At 43.2% G+C, this 15,919-nt stretch overlaps 2 protein-coding genes across 2 annotated transcripts; both read left to right on the top strand.

The window, feature by feature from the left end:
- Positions 1–214: 214 nt before the first annotated feature.
- LOC129860317 (myoD family inhibitor domain-containing protein 2-like) lies at positions 215–3,510 on the top strand. Its single transcript, XM_055930639.1, has 4 exons — positions 215–353; positions 500–578; positions 2,081–2,326; positions 3,013–3,510. The coding sequence occupies exons 2-4, from the start codon at positions 500–502 to the stop codon at positions 3,270–3,272; spliced, it is 585 nt and encodes a 194-aa protein (XP_055786614.1). The 5' UTR covers positions 215–353; the 3' UTR covers positions 3,273–3,510.
- Positions 3,511–3,722: 212 nt separating this feature from the next.
- LOC129860817 (2-epi-5-epi-valiolone synthase-like) lies at positions 3,723–15,840 on the top strand. The gene is made up of 5 exons (XM_055931604.1): positions 3,723–3,932; positions 13,427–14,060; positions 14,556–14,798; positions 14,995–15,247; positions 15,399–15,840. Exons 1-5 carry the CDS (start codon positions 3,757–3,759, stop codon positions 15,473–15,475), a joined length of 1,383 nt encoding a protein of 460 aa, XP_055787579.1. The 5' UTR covers positions 3,723–3,756; the 3' UTR covers positions 15,476–15,840.
- The last annotated feature ends 79 nt before the right edge of the window (positions 15,841–15,919 follow it).

Here is a 15,919-nt window from a genome sequence, read left to right as displayed (position 1 = left end):
AACCAGCCTGTATGTCTAAACACTGCACAGAGATGGGTATCCTATAATGGCATCTATGTAGGCTATCATGGTATAATGCTATCTGGCTCACTAGACTGAGGTCGTTGGAGTGATAAAATATGATTATACTTGACCAAAGATCATCCTGTCAAACGTTTTTGCGCTGCCTGATTGGCTATGGCCCGGATCAATATGGGGTGTGTCTTGTCCTGCAAGTTTACAGAGCACTGAAATGCAAGCTGTGCTTCATCCACACAGGAGGGTCCAGAGGCTTTACAAGTATTGGATGGTTCTTTCTATTTGTGAACAAAGGGAAATAATTTTTTTGTCGGCCTTCCAGAAGTTTGTTTCAGGTAAAGTTAAAATTTAGAATAAGTATTATCTTACCACTATTATGCATACGTGTAAGGAATGGAATATGATTAGCAAATATTATTTAGGCGAATAAGTTATATCATTAGGTTGCATAGGCATGTGATAATTTTATTAAACTCTTCAGATGACCACACAACCAAGGACCTCTAAAAATGAACCAGATCATGTCAAGACGGGAAGGGACCAGAGTCCTTTTCTGGAGGGTAAGTCGTTTCAACATTTGTTTTTGTTTATGGGCTGACTAATCTATTTGTGAAAGCTTGTGTATAGAAAAAGAGCAGAGGTTTTAAAGATCTATTTGTCTGGTGAGGGTCATCTTTGTATTTACCGGGTAATGGTAGTGCCAGGTATCATAGAGTGGAATACACTGAGTGTATAAAACATCAGGAACACCTGCTCTTTACATGACATAGATTGACCAGGTGAATCCAGGTGAAAGCTATAATCCCTATTAAATCCACTTCAGTCAGTGTAGATGAAGGGTGAATCCGAAGGAGGTTAAAGAATGATCTTGAGACAATTGAGACATGAATTGTGTATGTGTGCCATTTAGAGAGTGAATGGGCAAGAAAAAAGATTTAAGTGCCTTTGAACGGGGTATGTTAGTAGGTGCCAAGTGCACCGGTTTGAGTGTGTCAAGAACTGCACCGCTGCTGGGTTTTTCACGCTCAACAGTTTCCTGTGTTTTTATATTTTTATTTTATTATATATATATTTTTTCTAACCCTTATTTTACCAGGTAAGTTGACTGAGAACACATTCTCATTTACACCAACGACATGGGGAATAGTTACAGGGAAGAGGAGGGGGATGAATGAGCCAATAGTAAACTGCGGATGATTAGGTGGCCATGATGGTATGAGGGCCAGATTGGGAATTTAGCCAGGACACCGGGGTTAACACCCCTACTCTTACGATAAGTGCCATGGGATCTTTAGTGACCACAGAGAGTTAGGACACCCGTTTACCGTCCCATCCGAAAGACGGTCCCATCCGAAAGACTGTGTATCAAGAATGGTCGACCACCCAAAGGACATCTAGCCAACTTGATACAACTGTGGGAAGCATTGGGGTCAATATGGGCCAGCATCCCTGTGGAACGCTTTCGACACCTTGTAGAGTCCATGCCCCTGACGAATTGAGGCTGTTCTGAGGACAAAAGTGGGTGCAACTCAATATTAGGAAGGTGTTCCTAATGTTTTGTACACTCAGTGTATATCCCAATTGCCAGAGTGCTAAAGCTAAGAAAATGCGGTCCCATTCTACCTTGAATGCTGCAGACTTGTATTATTTAAAGGTCTATCTGTACATTTCCTTATGGTCATGTTCAAGGGAGGAAAGTGGATCCCAATAAAAGCTAAAAATCAATAGTTTCCCCTCATTAAACTGGGACTTTCAGCCTGTATACACGCCCTGCTTTGTGAGTCTCGCCTCTCAGAAACATGTTGAATAATTAACATATGTTTTGATAATGTTGCCAAGTATCTCTACTGATCAGCACACATGCCGGGGTGTTACAGCTACATATCCGCATCTACAATATTGGCCTACAGTAGCCAAATACATTCACTTAACATGTTTACTCACCTGGTTGCTCAGATTTATGAGTCCCCTAATTTCAGAGTGACCTAAGGTTTTTGGAACTATATTTGTAGGGAATCACGAAGATGAGGTATTGACTTTATGTACTATACTGTATTTAAAGGAGACGTGTCTCGGCCTACAAATTCTGGGGTGATGAGCAGCAACACGGTTGTGGTGAGTGGAGTGCGGAGGCTGAGCACCATCTCAGAGCACGAACCAGACAAGGTAGATACTGACCTCAGCTCTCAGGATCCCATGGGAGGCCGGGAGTGGGGCGGATCCAGTTTCTCACTGTGTTCCAACAAGCACATCAACAACAGTAGCGACCGCTTCTCCTCCTTCGAATCCCATCAGCCTGACGCCGGGGGTATTGTTGCTCCTCCTTTCTGGAAATTAAGCTTCAATGGTGGATTTTGTCTAGAGTGTAATTCAATTATCGTAACGATTTCAAGTCTGACAAGTTGAAAAGCCAGAAATATAACAACCATTGTTGATAATGCAGTATCATCTGTATAGTCATAAAAACATTTGGGCTCTACTAGTACTTACATCTGCAGCCTTCCTCTAGTGTGATGTAACATCAAATCAAATTGTATTTGTCACATGCGCCGAATACAACAGAACCTTACTGTGAAATGCTTACATAGCACTTAACCCACAACGCAGTTCAATAAATAGTATTTAGAAAATGTTTCCTAAATAAACTAAAGTATAAAATAAGAATTAACACCATAAAATAACAATAACGAGGCTATATACAGGGGGTACCGGTACTGAGGCAATGTGCAGGAGTACAGGTTAGTAACAGTAAAGTAGGTAGTGGTAAAGTGACTATGCATAGGTAATAAACAACGAGTAGATGCAGTGTAAAAACAAATTGGGGGGGTCAATGTAAATAGTCCAGGTGGCCATTTGATTAATTGTTCAGCAGTCTTATGGCTTGGGTGTAGAAGCTGCCAAGGAGCCTTTTGGACCTAGACTTAACGATCCGGTACCGCCTGCTGTGTGGTAGCAACTGTTTCACTGATTTAATATTTCTCTCCCTGTCCCCAGATGATTGTGCTGCCATTCTGCTGGCCTGCCTTTACTGCCGGTTCTATGACATCGTAGTCATGGTGCCAGACACATGTGAGAGAGCTGTAAGCCGCTGTTTCCCCTCGTTCAAATACCTCAACGCGTCCAGGGAGCAGGAGCGGGGCAGTGGCTGGTGCAACTGCAACTTAGAACTGGACTGCAGCTGCTGCAACTCCTGTCAAGAGGGAGCCGAGTTACTGGAACTCGCCATGGAGATCTCTGAAGTCTGCTACCGATGAAAAGATCCCCTCAATCAAATTACTCCTTTTGATATGAAGGCCTAAAAGGACTAAAAATACACCTTGTCAATGTTTGTTCTATCAAAATATCAGTAACGAGAGTTGTCCCATTTCTTAGTTTCAGAGGGAACATGAATATGTTTACAAAGATGGACAGTATGGCTAAAGAGAGTGTTAACTGAGGTGTAGAGTGCTTAATAATGATCCCCCTATTGAGCCCCATTAAATATTAACCACCAAAACGCTCCATTCCGCAAACGCTTCAGTTCTGTAACCATGAACAGAAATAAACAGATTGTGCCTAAAAACACCTGCTTCTTTCATGATTGATTTTTCAGCCTTAAACCTGTCACATAAACAGCCACCAATATTGATGACTATATTTGGTTTCATTCCCACCCCCCTAGTTACAAGGGGAGGAGTGACCGAGTGCACACTACAGGAGAAAGGTAGAGAATTGGGACGCACTGCATATCCTTCCAAAATGACAGAACCAACTGTATCCCACTCAGTAAATACTCAGGTCATAAAATCACATGAAAACTCTGATAGTGACACGAGCCAACAAACAGAGTACAGCCTGCTGCAAGTGAACGGGGCATGGAGCAGACAGACTGGTGGACAGACTCAGAAGGAGGGACGGTTATCAGCTGCTAAAATGTGAGTAGTAGGTTATACTTTGTATTTACATTTTGTATATTTTTTGAGGAAAGATTTAACACGTCTCATAAGCATGACAGATCATCTTGCTGAATGGCAGTGTTAAAAAAAGGGGAGTATACTTCTGGTTCCAAATCTTAGGAATCAAATTAGTTAATACTTTGATTAATGTTGATTTAAACAATACATGTTATTTTAGAAGAGGGAATATTTTCATCTCATAAGATTTTTTATATTTGTTGCCTCAATGTGGGTCAGAGGTCCTTTTCATAAATGACTCAGTTAACTGGAAGACATGGGATATCTTTCTATTTTGGGCACAGCTGACATTTCAGCTTGTTTAACCGTCGGTGTACAGTAGACTAGTAGACCACCAGTAGAAAAGCTGTTTAACAGTTTGTAATTTTGTCTGTACACCTTTACTTTGCATCCCAACTAACCTACTGGGAGTCTATGTTCTTGTTGACAGTGTAAGTGTCATAATATTGTGTGCATTAAAGACTTTAGATGTTAAGTGTGTATTTATAGAAAACTTTGTGGTCATACGCACATCCTTAACTTAGGTGCTGGGCTAAGGAAGGCCCGCTCACTGTTTATGCCCCCAATTCACTACTTTATTAACAACAATCTTCGACCAAGGTAAAGACAGTTTCAGGTGGATATTCAATGGATATTCGCGCTTTCAAACCTCAATAGCTTTCAAATCACTTCAGCCACAGACTCCAAATAACTGTCATGACGTTGGAAAAATTGCGCACAACATTGCACATGTCTTATTTTACGATTTGGACATTAATTTGCTTTGCAAAGCTAATAAACATGTGGAAATGTGAGCAGCATTTTGTATTCCTAGTTTAATTAGTTAGGGAGCATAAACAAATCCAAACTTGTTTTACATTTGAATTTCAATAGCTCCTTGGTCATATGACCTACTGACTTCAAACAAGGTTCAGAATGTCCACTGACTACCCTTTTATATTGCACAACCTTTAGTTTGTCCATTTTCATCTCACACTTTTTTACATACATTTTTCAAACTTTCAATTTTCAATAGCTCCTTGATCATGGCATCTACTGACTTCAAACAAGGTTCAGAATGTTCACTCATTGGGCCTATACATTAAACACCCTTGAGTTTGTCCATTTTCATCTCACACGATTTAACATACATTTTTCCAACTTACAAATTTTAATAGCTCATTGGTCATGTGACCTACTGACTCCAAACAAGGTTCAGAATGTCCACTGACTACCCTTCTATATTGCACACCATTTAGTTTGTCCATTTCCATCTCAAACATTTTTACATGATGAGCTTTGAGGGTACTATGGTGTTGAACGCTGAGATGTAGTCAATGAATAGCATTCTCACATAGGTGTTCCTTTTGTCCAGGTGGGAAAGGGCAGTGTGGAGTGCAATGGAGATTGCATCATCTGTGGATCTGTTTAGGCGGTATGCAAATTGGAGTGGGTCTAGGGTTTCTGGGATAATTGTGTTGATGTGAGCCATTACCAACCTTTCAAAGCACTTCACTACGGACGTGAGTGCTATGGGTCTGTAGTCATTTAGGCACGTTGCCTTAGTGTTCTTGGGCACAGGAACTATGGTGGTCTGCTTGAAACATGTTGGTATTACAGACTCAATCAGGGACATGTTGAAAATGTCAGTGAAGACGCCTGCCAGTTGGTCAGCACATGCCCGGAGCACACGTCCTGGTAATCCGTCTGGCCCCGCAGCCTTGTGTATGTTGACCTGTTTAAAGGTCTTACTCACGTCGGCTACGGAGAGCGTGATCACACAGTCATCCGGAACAGCTGATGCTCTCATGCATGCCTCAGTGTTGCTTGCCTCGAAGCGAGCATAGAAATTATTTAGCTCGTCTGGTAGGCTTGTGTCACTGGGCAGCTCGCAGCTGTGCTTCCCTTTGTAGTCTGTAATAGTTTGCAAGCCCTGCCACATCCGACGAGCATCGGAGTCGGTGTAGTATGATTCAATCTTAGCCCTGTATTGACGCTTTGCCTGTTTGATGGTTCGTCGCAGGGCATAGCGAGATTTCTTGTAAGCCTCCGGGTTATAGAGTCCCGCACCTTGAAAGCGGCAGCTCTACCCTTTAGCTCAGTGCGATTGTTGCCTGTAATCCATGGCTTCTGGTTGGGGTATGTACGTACAGTCACTGTGGGGACGACATCCTCGATGCACTTATTGATAAAGCCAGTGACTGATGTGGTGTATTCCTCAAGTCATCGGAAGAATCCCGGAACATGTTCCAGTCTGTGATAGCAAAACAGTCCTGTAGTTTAGCATCTGCTTCATCTGAACACTTTTTTATAGACTGAGTCACTGGTGCTTCCTGCTTTAATTTTTGCTTGTATGCAGGAATCAGGAGGATAGCGTTGTGGCCGTATTTACCAAATGGAGGGCGAGGGAGAGCTTTGTACGCGTCTCTGTGTGTGGAGTACAGGTGATCTAGAATTTTTTCCCCTCTGGTTGCACATTTAACATAGAGATTTGGTAGAACTGATTTAAGTTTCCCTGCATTAAAGTCTCCGGCCACTAAGAGCGCCGCCTCTGGGTGAGTGGTTTCCTGTTTGCTTATTTCCCTATACAGCTGACTGAGTGCGGTCTTAGTGCCAGCATCTTTGTGGTGGTAAATAAACAAAGTATAGCTGAGAACTCTCTTGGCAACTAGTGTGGCCTGCAATTTATCACAATATACTCTACTTCAGGCGAGCAAAATCTAGAGACTTCCTTAGATTTCGTGCACCAGCTGTTGTTTACAAATATGCACAGTCCGCCCCCCCTCGTCTTACCGGAGTGTGCTGTTCTATCCTGCCGGTGCAGCGTATATCCCGCTAGCTGAATATCCATGTCGTGATTCAGCCATGATTCCGTGAAACATAGGATATTACAGTTTTTGATGTCCTGTTGGTAGGATATTCGTGATCGTACCTCGTCTAATTTATTGTCCAATGATTGCACGTTGGCGAGTAATATTGACGGTAATGGCAGTATTCCTACTCGCCTTCTGCGGGTCCTGACGAGGCATCCTGCTCGCCTTCTGCGGGTCCTAATGAGGCATCCGTCCTCTGTACCTGCGTCGCTTCCTCTTGCGAATAACTGGGATGTTGGCCCTGCTGGGTGTTTGGAGAATATCATGTGAGTCTTGCTTGTGGTTGAAAAAATCTTTGTCTAATCCGAGGTGAATGATCACTGTCCTGATATCCAGAAGCTCTTTTCTGCCGTAAGATACGGTTGCAGAAACATTATGTACAAAATAATTTACAAATATCTGTGCAAGATACCTCAAGAGACTATTAATTATGTCCCGCCGTTTACCTCCGCTTCATCGACTTTCCTCACTTTGACATGAGGGGGTCACAGCCACCCTAAAGGTGGTTTGAGTGCGACCACGAAGGGTAGCATGCTACGGTCAGATATCATCAAATTGACATCCATTAGCGTCACGCCCAGTGGTATCATCAAAGGCTTTTTTGTTCAACAAACTGGACATCAGTTGCCGCTACTAACCTTCAGCGGACTTCAACTGGGTTTTTACACCCAATCAACATCAAGTGCCAGCGCAACATTTATAGGCTTGAGAACCAAATACCCATTGCAGTATCTAGCGGCACCATCGACCGGGTGTCGGAAGAAGCAACAGAAAATAATCATCCCCTTTCAATGATTTGCTTGCACAATCAGCCCTCCGGGACAGAGCCATAGGAACCATGTTTTACCAGCGCTTCATCAATATTCCTCACTTTGACATGAAGGGGTCACAGTCACCCCACGGGTGATTTGAGTGCGACCGCGACACGTCATCAAGTTGACATTCAGTGATCCGTGCCCAGTGGGAACCTAGGCTTCTTCCGTCCATTTTATGGTTTCGCAGCAAATCAATGGGTGTGGATGGTACTACCCACATCAGATGTAGGACTCCCTCCCCAGACAAGCTGGAGATACCTCTCCCCATTTCATAAGGCATGAGCCAGATCCATGCAATACCCTATCACTGCGGGGCCAATGGGTTTAGTCTCCGCCTCAAGTCTAGTGAGCGTAGGGGAGACCTCCCCACCTACAATGTGTGGGGCTGGCGAACGCCATAGCTGGGGAGATCCGCGAGAAGGGCGCGTCCAGAGTTGCCGCCGCCAACTGCCGGACCCAACCCCCCCACCGGTCCGCGTTCGGTCCACTGACAGACACCACCCCAACGAATCGCCACACGCAGCCCCTTGCGAGACCACACATGAGAGACCGCAAGATGGGCCGCACAACAAACTTCCAACGGTGGCGAGAGGAGGGCTACGAAGCGACTGCTCCCCCAGCCACGGCTCGAGCCCAGCCCCGCTTCGCACCCCAGCCCAACCGATCCAGCCCTTAGAGCCAATCCTTATCCCGAAGTTACGGATCTTTTTTGCCAACTTCCCTTACCTACATTGTTAGAACATGCCAGATGCTGTTTACCTTGGAGACCTGCCACGGATTTGGGTACAGCCCGGCATGAGATTTACACCCTCTCCCCCAGATTTTCAAAGGCCAGGGAGAGCTCACCGGATGCCGCCAAAACCGCAATGCTTTCCAGGGCTTGGGCCCCTCTCTCGAGGAGAACCCATTCCAGGGCGACCTGCCCTTCAAGAAAAGAGAACTCTCCCCAGGGCTCCCGCCAGCTTCTAGCGTCCCACCTCAACAACAGCCAGTGAAATTTCAGGGCGCCAAATTCAAAACAACAGAAATCCTCAAACATACAAGTATTATACACCATTTTAAAGATAAACTTCTTGTAAATCCAGCCACAGTGTCCGATTTCAAATAGGCTTTATGGCGAAAGCACACCAAACGATTATGTTAGGTCAGCACTAGTCACAGAAAACCATACAGCCATTTTCCAGCCAAGGAGAGGGCTCACAAATGTCAGAAATAGCAATTAAATTAATCACTAACCTTTGATGATCTTCATTAGATCACACTCACAGGACTTCATGTTACACAATACATTTGTGTTTTGTTCGATAAAGTTAATCTTTATGTCCAAAAACCTCATTTGATATTGGTGTTTTATGTTCAGAAATGCATTGTCTCAAACAAACATCCGGTGAAAGTGCAGAGAGCCACATCAAATTACAGAAATACTCATAATAAACAATGATAAAGGATACAAGTGTTATGCATGGAATTATAGATAAACTTCTCCTTAATGCAACCGCTGTGTCAGATTTCAAAAAGGCTTTACCGCGAAAGCACACCTTGCGATTATGTTTGGTCAGCGCCAAGTCACAGAAAAACATACAGCCATTTTCCAAAGAAGCAGAGGTGTCACAAAACTCAGAAATAGCGTTATAAATATTCACTTAGCTTTGATGATCTTCATCGGAATGCACTCCCAGGAATCTCAGTTCCACAATAAATGTTTGTTTTGTTCGATAAAGTCCATCATTTATGTCCAAATACCTCCTTTTTGTTTGCGCGTTTAGCCCAGTAATCCAAATGCTCAATGCGCGATCGCTTAGTTCAGACGAAAAGCGCAAAAAGTTATATTACAGTTCGTATAAACATGTCAAACGATGTATAGAATCAATCTTTAGGATATTTTTATCATAAATCTTCAATAATGTTTCAACCGGACAATTATTTTGTCTTTAGAAAGGAAAAGGAACGCAGCTACCTCTCACGGGCGTGCGCCTGACTGAGCTCATGGTATTCTGCCAGACACCTGGTTCAAACAGCTCTTATTCTCTCCCCCTTCACAGTAGAAGCCTGAAACAAGGTTATAAAGACAGTTGACATCTAGTGGAAGCCTTGGGAAGTGCAATATGACGCCATATACTGTATATTCGATAGGCAATGACTTAAAAAACTACAAACCTCCGTTTCCCACTTTCTGGTTGGATTTTTTCTCAGGTTTTTGCCTGCCATATGAGTTCTTTCTTTCATTGTTTAGCAGCCAAAGGCATTATCCTAATTATATTAGCAACCCATGATAGTTGTTGTATCTTTAAATCCCCGCTTTTTCTTACTAATATTTCCATTTCTGTCAATGGAACCGCTTGCATTTTAGAACGGTGTTTTGGTTCAGACCTTTAGGAGACATGGCGGACAAACTGTGAATCAAATACAGTTCTCTTCTCGGTAATAGATTATCGGTATCTCCCCCCATCCTTTGAGTCTTAACATGATTGATTCCAATGTATCTCAGAGAGCTGATGATGTGACGAGCCTCCATGAAATGTGCAGCCACAGGGTTTCTCTGGTCAAAAGTCCTGATATTACTCATGTGTTCTGCTTTCCTTGTTTTGAGAGCTTGTTTCGTTTTTCCTACATAGCATAGACCACCAATACATTTGATCAGGTATACCACATATTTTGTGGAAGACGTAATGATGCCCTTAATCTTAATGCCCTTGCCCGTGACAGGATGATTGAACATTGTGCATTTGTTCGTAATGTTACACTGGGTAGACCTACATCTACCACATATGTAATTACCGTCCAGCACATTGTCTCGGAAGGTGCTACGTGCACCGGTGGAAGATCAGACCCCACCAGTTGGCTGATGTTTGGGGCGCGTTTGAAGACTACTCGTGAGGGTTCTTTAAACGTCTTTTCCAGTTGTGGATCAGTTCTCAAGATGTGCCAGTGTTTTTTAATGATGTGGTCGAACTGTTTGCGAAGTGGGGAGTATTGAAGAAGGCATTGAACTCATTGGTCAGGGGCAGGGGCGCCGCCAGGGATTTTGGGCCCCATGAAAAGACACCCCACCACCAAATCAACTGCGCAATTGCTGTAACCACACACCAACAGAACCCAATTGACCCATTCAAAGCTTTAAATAACTCCACCTTTGCAGGCTTGCAACTCTCTTGTAGTCCAATATTTACTGTCCGATATTTACTGACAGTGAGCTGTGAAAATATAACACTGTGCAGACATGCATGCAACATTCTGCATACAGTGGAATTCACTATTTGATGCAAGACTGATACCCTCTATAAGAAATGTGCTAAAGGCCATCTTTTACAGTCTAAATGTAATTTAAATGGTAAAAATCTTGAATGGAAAATTCTCTTAACATTAATGAATAACTTTAAATAAATAAAACTTAAATATACATTAACCTCTTCAATAAAATAAATTATCATTATCATCTATAGAATGATATAACAAACAAAATAATAAAATCAGCAGCAGATTTTTTAAACTAAGTATACATACCAAATAGAAAATAATCAGCTGTAAAAGTGGAAATGGAAAATGGAAAACAAAATGGAAATGAAAAGGCCTGATGGTGGCGCTAGAGGAAAGGTCAAGTGGTCACCAAATCAATAGGTTTCTTCCACTTGGGGTCTTGATTGTGCACAACACATTTTATGGCAATCCAGCCATTACTTTGAGATATATATTGTTCTCAGTCTGTTTTCAGCCTTTTTCTCAGCCTGTGGGCATCATGTGTGTAGTGATCCAATATCCATAGCCATGCCATTTATCAGTTCATCATTGGCCCTTACCCACCAAGAGCCCAGCGCCGAGCCTTCTTACTAGCAAAGTCACTGATCAAGTCTTTAAAGTCCAGCTTTCTAGCTAACTGACTTTCAATGGACAGCATGGCAAGACTGCAAAGCTTGTCCTGGGACATAGCAGACATCAAATTGTTTTTTTGAATCAGTTTTAGCTTACTGAAAGCTCTCTCGCCACCAGCAACAGTCACAGGCAGTGTGCAAAATATACGTAAAGCAAAGCACACTTCTCCAAAAATGCTTTGCAGCTGCATCTTACAAATTGCATTCAGGAGACCAAGAGGAGACAAGTTAGGGGGGAAAGTAGCAGCATATACAGTGTTCAGGTGTCTTACTTCATTTTGAAACTCAGGTGTAAGATCTCTGGAAATCATGATCAGTGGTTGGCACAAAGGGACTTTTACCTCACTAATCTGCCCAACTTTCAGAACAGCAGAAAATTATTCTACAATTTTTGCAGTGGTGTGGAACCTAGTGTCCAAGTCACTTACGATGTTGTCCATAGCAGTAAAAAAACACTGTGTTCCGAAACACCATTGCTGCACATGACCTGTCCCGTTGCTGCACTGTCCTGACCTCTTGAGAGGTCTCATCATGGAATCTCTTCCTTTTACTCTGGCGGCTGTGTTCCTTGCTAAATGGAGGTGCAACATCTATTTGCGTAGCAATCAGTGTTGCCTCAGACAGGAGAGACTTCCATCTCTAAGAGTCTGCATCTCTTCCTTTAAGGCTCTGATATTGGCTGCCTCTGTGTCAAGTGAGATTTTTCCTAAATGGAGAATCACATCCCTGTCCTCAATGCATTGCAGTACATGTAATCATGTCAACTGACATTTCCTTCAACACAATGCTGCTCACCTCCTTCTTCAGTTGGCAGTAGGGCTGGTTCAGGGGTATGGGGATGGGGAGACAGGGCTGCTGAGCCTGAAGCTGCATCTGTTGGGCCTGGCTCCAGGCAGGGGCAGGGGAAACTGATTTAGTATAAATAGCTTGCTAATAGTTTGCCTGCATTGATTAAATGTCGGCTAAAGGAGGAGCGAAATGTAAACAATTTTCTGTGAAGATATTAAGTAACTAATGTTAGAGGAGCAAAAGTAGCCTATTTCACTATGGACTAAGCTAACAGGTTAATTTCCACCACTCACGGACTACACCCACTTTCCTTTGTGAGAAATGTCCCTTGCATCATGCAGCCATTCCTCTGGGTAACTCTGTTGCCTGAAATGCTCATCCAGACAGGCGGCTTGTTTGTCATAGTCACTCTGTGTACTACAGATCCTGCATATGCGACTGTATTAGCTGATAAGGAGGCTCTTTATCAGGGGTGCAAGCTATCTCCGCGTAACAGTGAATTCCTGTCCGCCGGCTTTCTGTATAGGTCTGTGCTAAAGCCACCACACTCCCTCTTTATCAAAATGTCAAGAAAACTTGTTTCATTCGCATCAAAGGTGAAGGTGAATTGCAGATGTTTACTGCTTGTATTGATGGAATGGAATTGATGAAGTTCCTCTGCTGTACCCTGGAATAGAAGGAATAATGTCATCAATGAAGCGTTTCCAGAGCTTGATATGGCAAAATAATGGATTGTTAGGGCTGAAAATCACATTATTCTTAAACAACCCCCACATACAGATTAGCATAATTCGGTGTAATTTTACTGCCCATAGCAGTTCCCTTTTGTAGAATGAACATGTCATTTTCAAACATAAAAAAGTTCTTAGAACAATCTCAGCCAGTTTAACAATACATTTAGTGCTAGGGAGTGTACCAGTTGGTTGTTGACTAAGATAGTGTGCCCATAGCTCCTACGCCTCACTGGTGGGGGACGTTTGTATACAGGGACTCAACATCAAAGCAGGGTTAGTAAGTACAGTATTTATAGTCAAGCCAGATGAAAACAGTAAAGCTTTATAAATCCATTCAAACCTGCCACTATGACAGTTGTTGTGATCACTTACCATTTCTGCTGGCTCCTCATGCAGTTTCCAGAGCACCTCAGAACATGGCCTCTCCTGGACAGTGGTCAGCCCTATTGTGTTCACCTACAGAGTGATCCAATGCCACAACCTGCTGGATGTTGGGAATGACACACTGCTATGTGGTCATATAGAGGACCAGGATGAGCTCAAGGCTTTCAGAAGCAACACCAAGCCCATCAAACGCTTCATTGTCATTGATGAGACAGTCAATCAGCTCTATGGCTCCCAGGTCACAAGGTATTTTGAGGCCAGAAATGTTCTTTATAGGATCCTCCCACTGCCCACTACAGAGGAGAACAAGTCCATGGAGCTTGTGACCAGGATTCTGGAGGAGGTCCACAAGTTTGGCATAGACAGGCGCTCTGAACCCATCATTGCTATTGGAGGAGGGGTGTGTCTGGATGTGGTGGGCCTAGCTGCTTCTCTCTACCGGAGGCGAACCCCCTATATCCGTGTCCCGACCACCCTGCTTTCCTACATTGATGCCAGTGTGGGGGCCAAAACTGGAGTCAACTTTGCCAATGGTAAGAACAAGCTGGGGAGTTACATACCTCCGGTCGCATCATTTTTAGACCGGACCTTCATCCGAACTGTTCCTCGCAGGCAGGTTTCTAATGGAATGGCAGAAATGTTAAAGGTACTCATCATTGCAGCATGGGTACAGTATGCATGTGGGTTGAATACGTGAAAGCACCCTAACACATGACAAACTGAGCATGTCATCTTTCTAAAAGGACAGACTGTTGCTGTGCATTGAGGCATATCTGGACAACAGTTGTTTTGGACAAACATCCCTTAACAGCAAGTTGTGGTTATATTTGTTTGCTGTCTTAACAGCAAGGTGTGGTTGTATTTGTTTGCTGTCTTAACAGCAAGGTGTGGTTGTATTTGTTTGCTGTCTTAACAGCAAGGTGTGGTTGTATTTGTTTGCTGTCTTAACAGCAAGGTGTGGTTGTATTTGTTTGCTGTCTATTACATGTCTAATACACTATACTAATCACTATTACTAATTAACACATATGAAGGAATAAAGTTAAGCACTTTTTACAAGCCTAAATCACCCCATTGATAGTGGCTTACTTCCAAACTCTGTATGGAGCTAATAAATCAGCCATCATTCATTGTGTTCTAGATGGCTCTGATGAAACACAAGGGCCTGTTTGAGCTCCTGGAGACTAAAGGCAGGTACCTGTTGGACTCCAGTTTCCAATCCCATGACAAGATCAGTGGCTGCTGTGACCTGGAAGATGCTGCCTCTTTGTCCACACGGATTGCCATTGAAACCATGCTAGAGGAGTTGGCTCCCAATCTGTGGGAGGATGACCTGGACAGACTGGTGGACTTTGGCCATCTAGTCAGCCCTGAGCTAGAAATGGTAAAGATTTGATCACTGAGTTGATACTAGTGAATGATAAAAAAAGGTGTATGGAGGGGATATGAAAGGATGGGGAGAAAGATTTCAGGGAAGGTGTGAATGATCAGATATATTTTTGACAAGTGAAGACAATTCGACAAATGTGCATACAGTATAACTTTACCTTTGGAATTAACCTTTTTATGCTCCTTTGCAGAAAGTGCTGCCTGCGCTGCTCCACGGGGAGGCGGTGAACATTGACATGTCCTTCATGGTGTACGTGGCCCACCAGAAAGGGCTCCTGACAGGAGAGGAGAAGGCCCGGATCAGCCACTGCATGGTGGGGCTGGAGCTGCCTGTGTGGCACCAGGACTGCACTCTGGCCCTGGTGCAGAAGTCTCTGAGCGAACGACTGAAGCACTCTGCAGGGTCCCTGAGGATGCCTCTTCCCACAGGACTGGGATGCGCAGGTCTGGACATCTTTCCTTTAGGAACACCATCAGGCTGCCTTTTTATATCACTCTCAAAACATTCCTAGATATTCCATACAGTATGTGTTTTGTAATAACCTAAACAAGCAAGCTCATTGACTATACTGTAGATTCTGTCTCATCTCTACAGAAATCTTCCATGAAATCAGTGATGAAATCCTGTGCCAGGCTTTCAAGATCTGGTGTGATGAACTTGGTTCTTCTTGACATCTGGAGATAACAATATCCACACGGAATACACTGACGCCATGATGAGCTGGTGAAGATGAAATACTGTGTTTCATATTCAATATGTTTCAGGCAACACACATTTACTTGAAGTCTAAATATGAATAATATACAGCGCCTTCGGAAAGTGTTCACATCCGTTGACTTTTCCTAAATTTGTTGTTACTGGCCGAATTTAAAATAGATTCAATTGAGATTTTTGGGGTAATTGGCCTACACACAATACCCCATAATGTCGAAATGGAACTATGTTTTTCGAAATGTTTACAAATTAATAAAACATGAAAAGCTGAAATGTCTTGAGTCAATAAGCATTCAACCTTTTTGTTATGGCAAGCCTAAATAAGTTCAGGAGTAAAAATGTGCGTAACAAGTCACATAAGTTTCATGGACTCACTGTGTGCAATAAGTGTTTAACATGAT

Source organism: Salvelinus fontinalis, chromosome 8 (assembly GCF_029448725.1).
Source record: "Salvelinus fontinalis isolate EN_2023a chromosome 8, ASM2944872v1, whole genome shotgun sequence".
In the NCBI taxonomy this organism is placed as follows: Eukaryota; Metazoa; Chordata; class Actinopteri; order Salmoniformes; family Salmonidae; genus Salvelinus; species Salvelinus fontinalis.
Note: the sequence above shows the minus strand (reverse complement) of the source record. Positions and strands in the feature narration are given on the sequence as shown.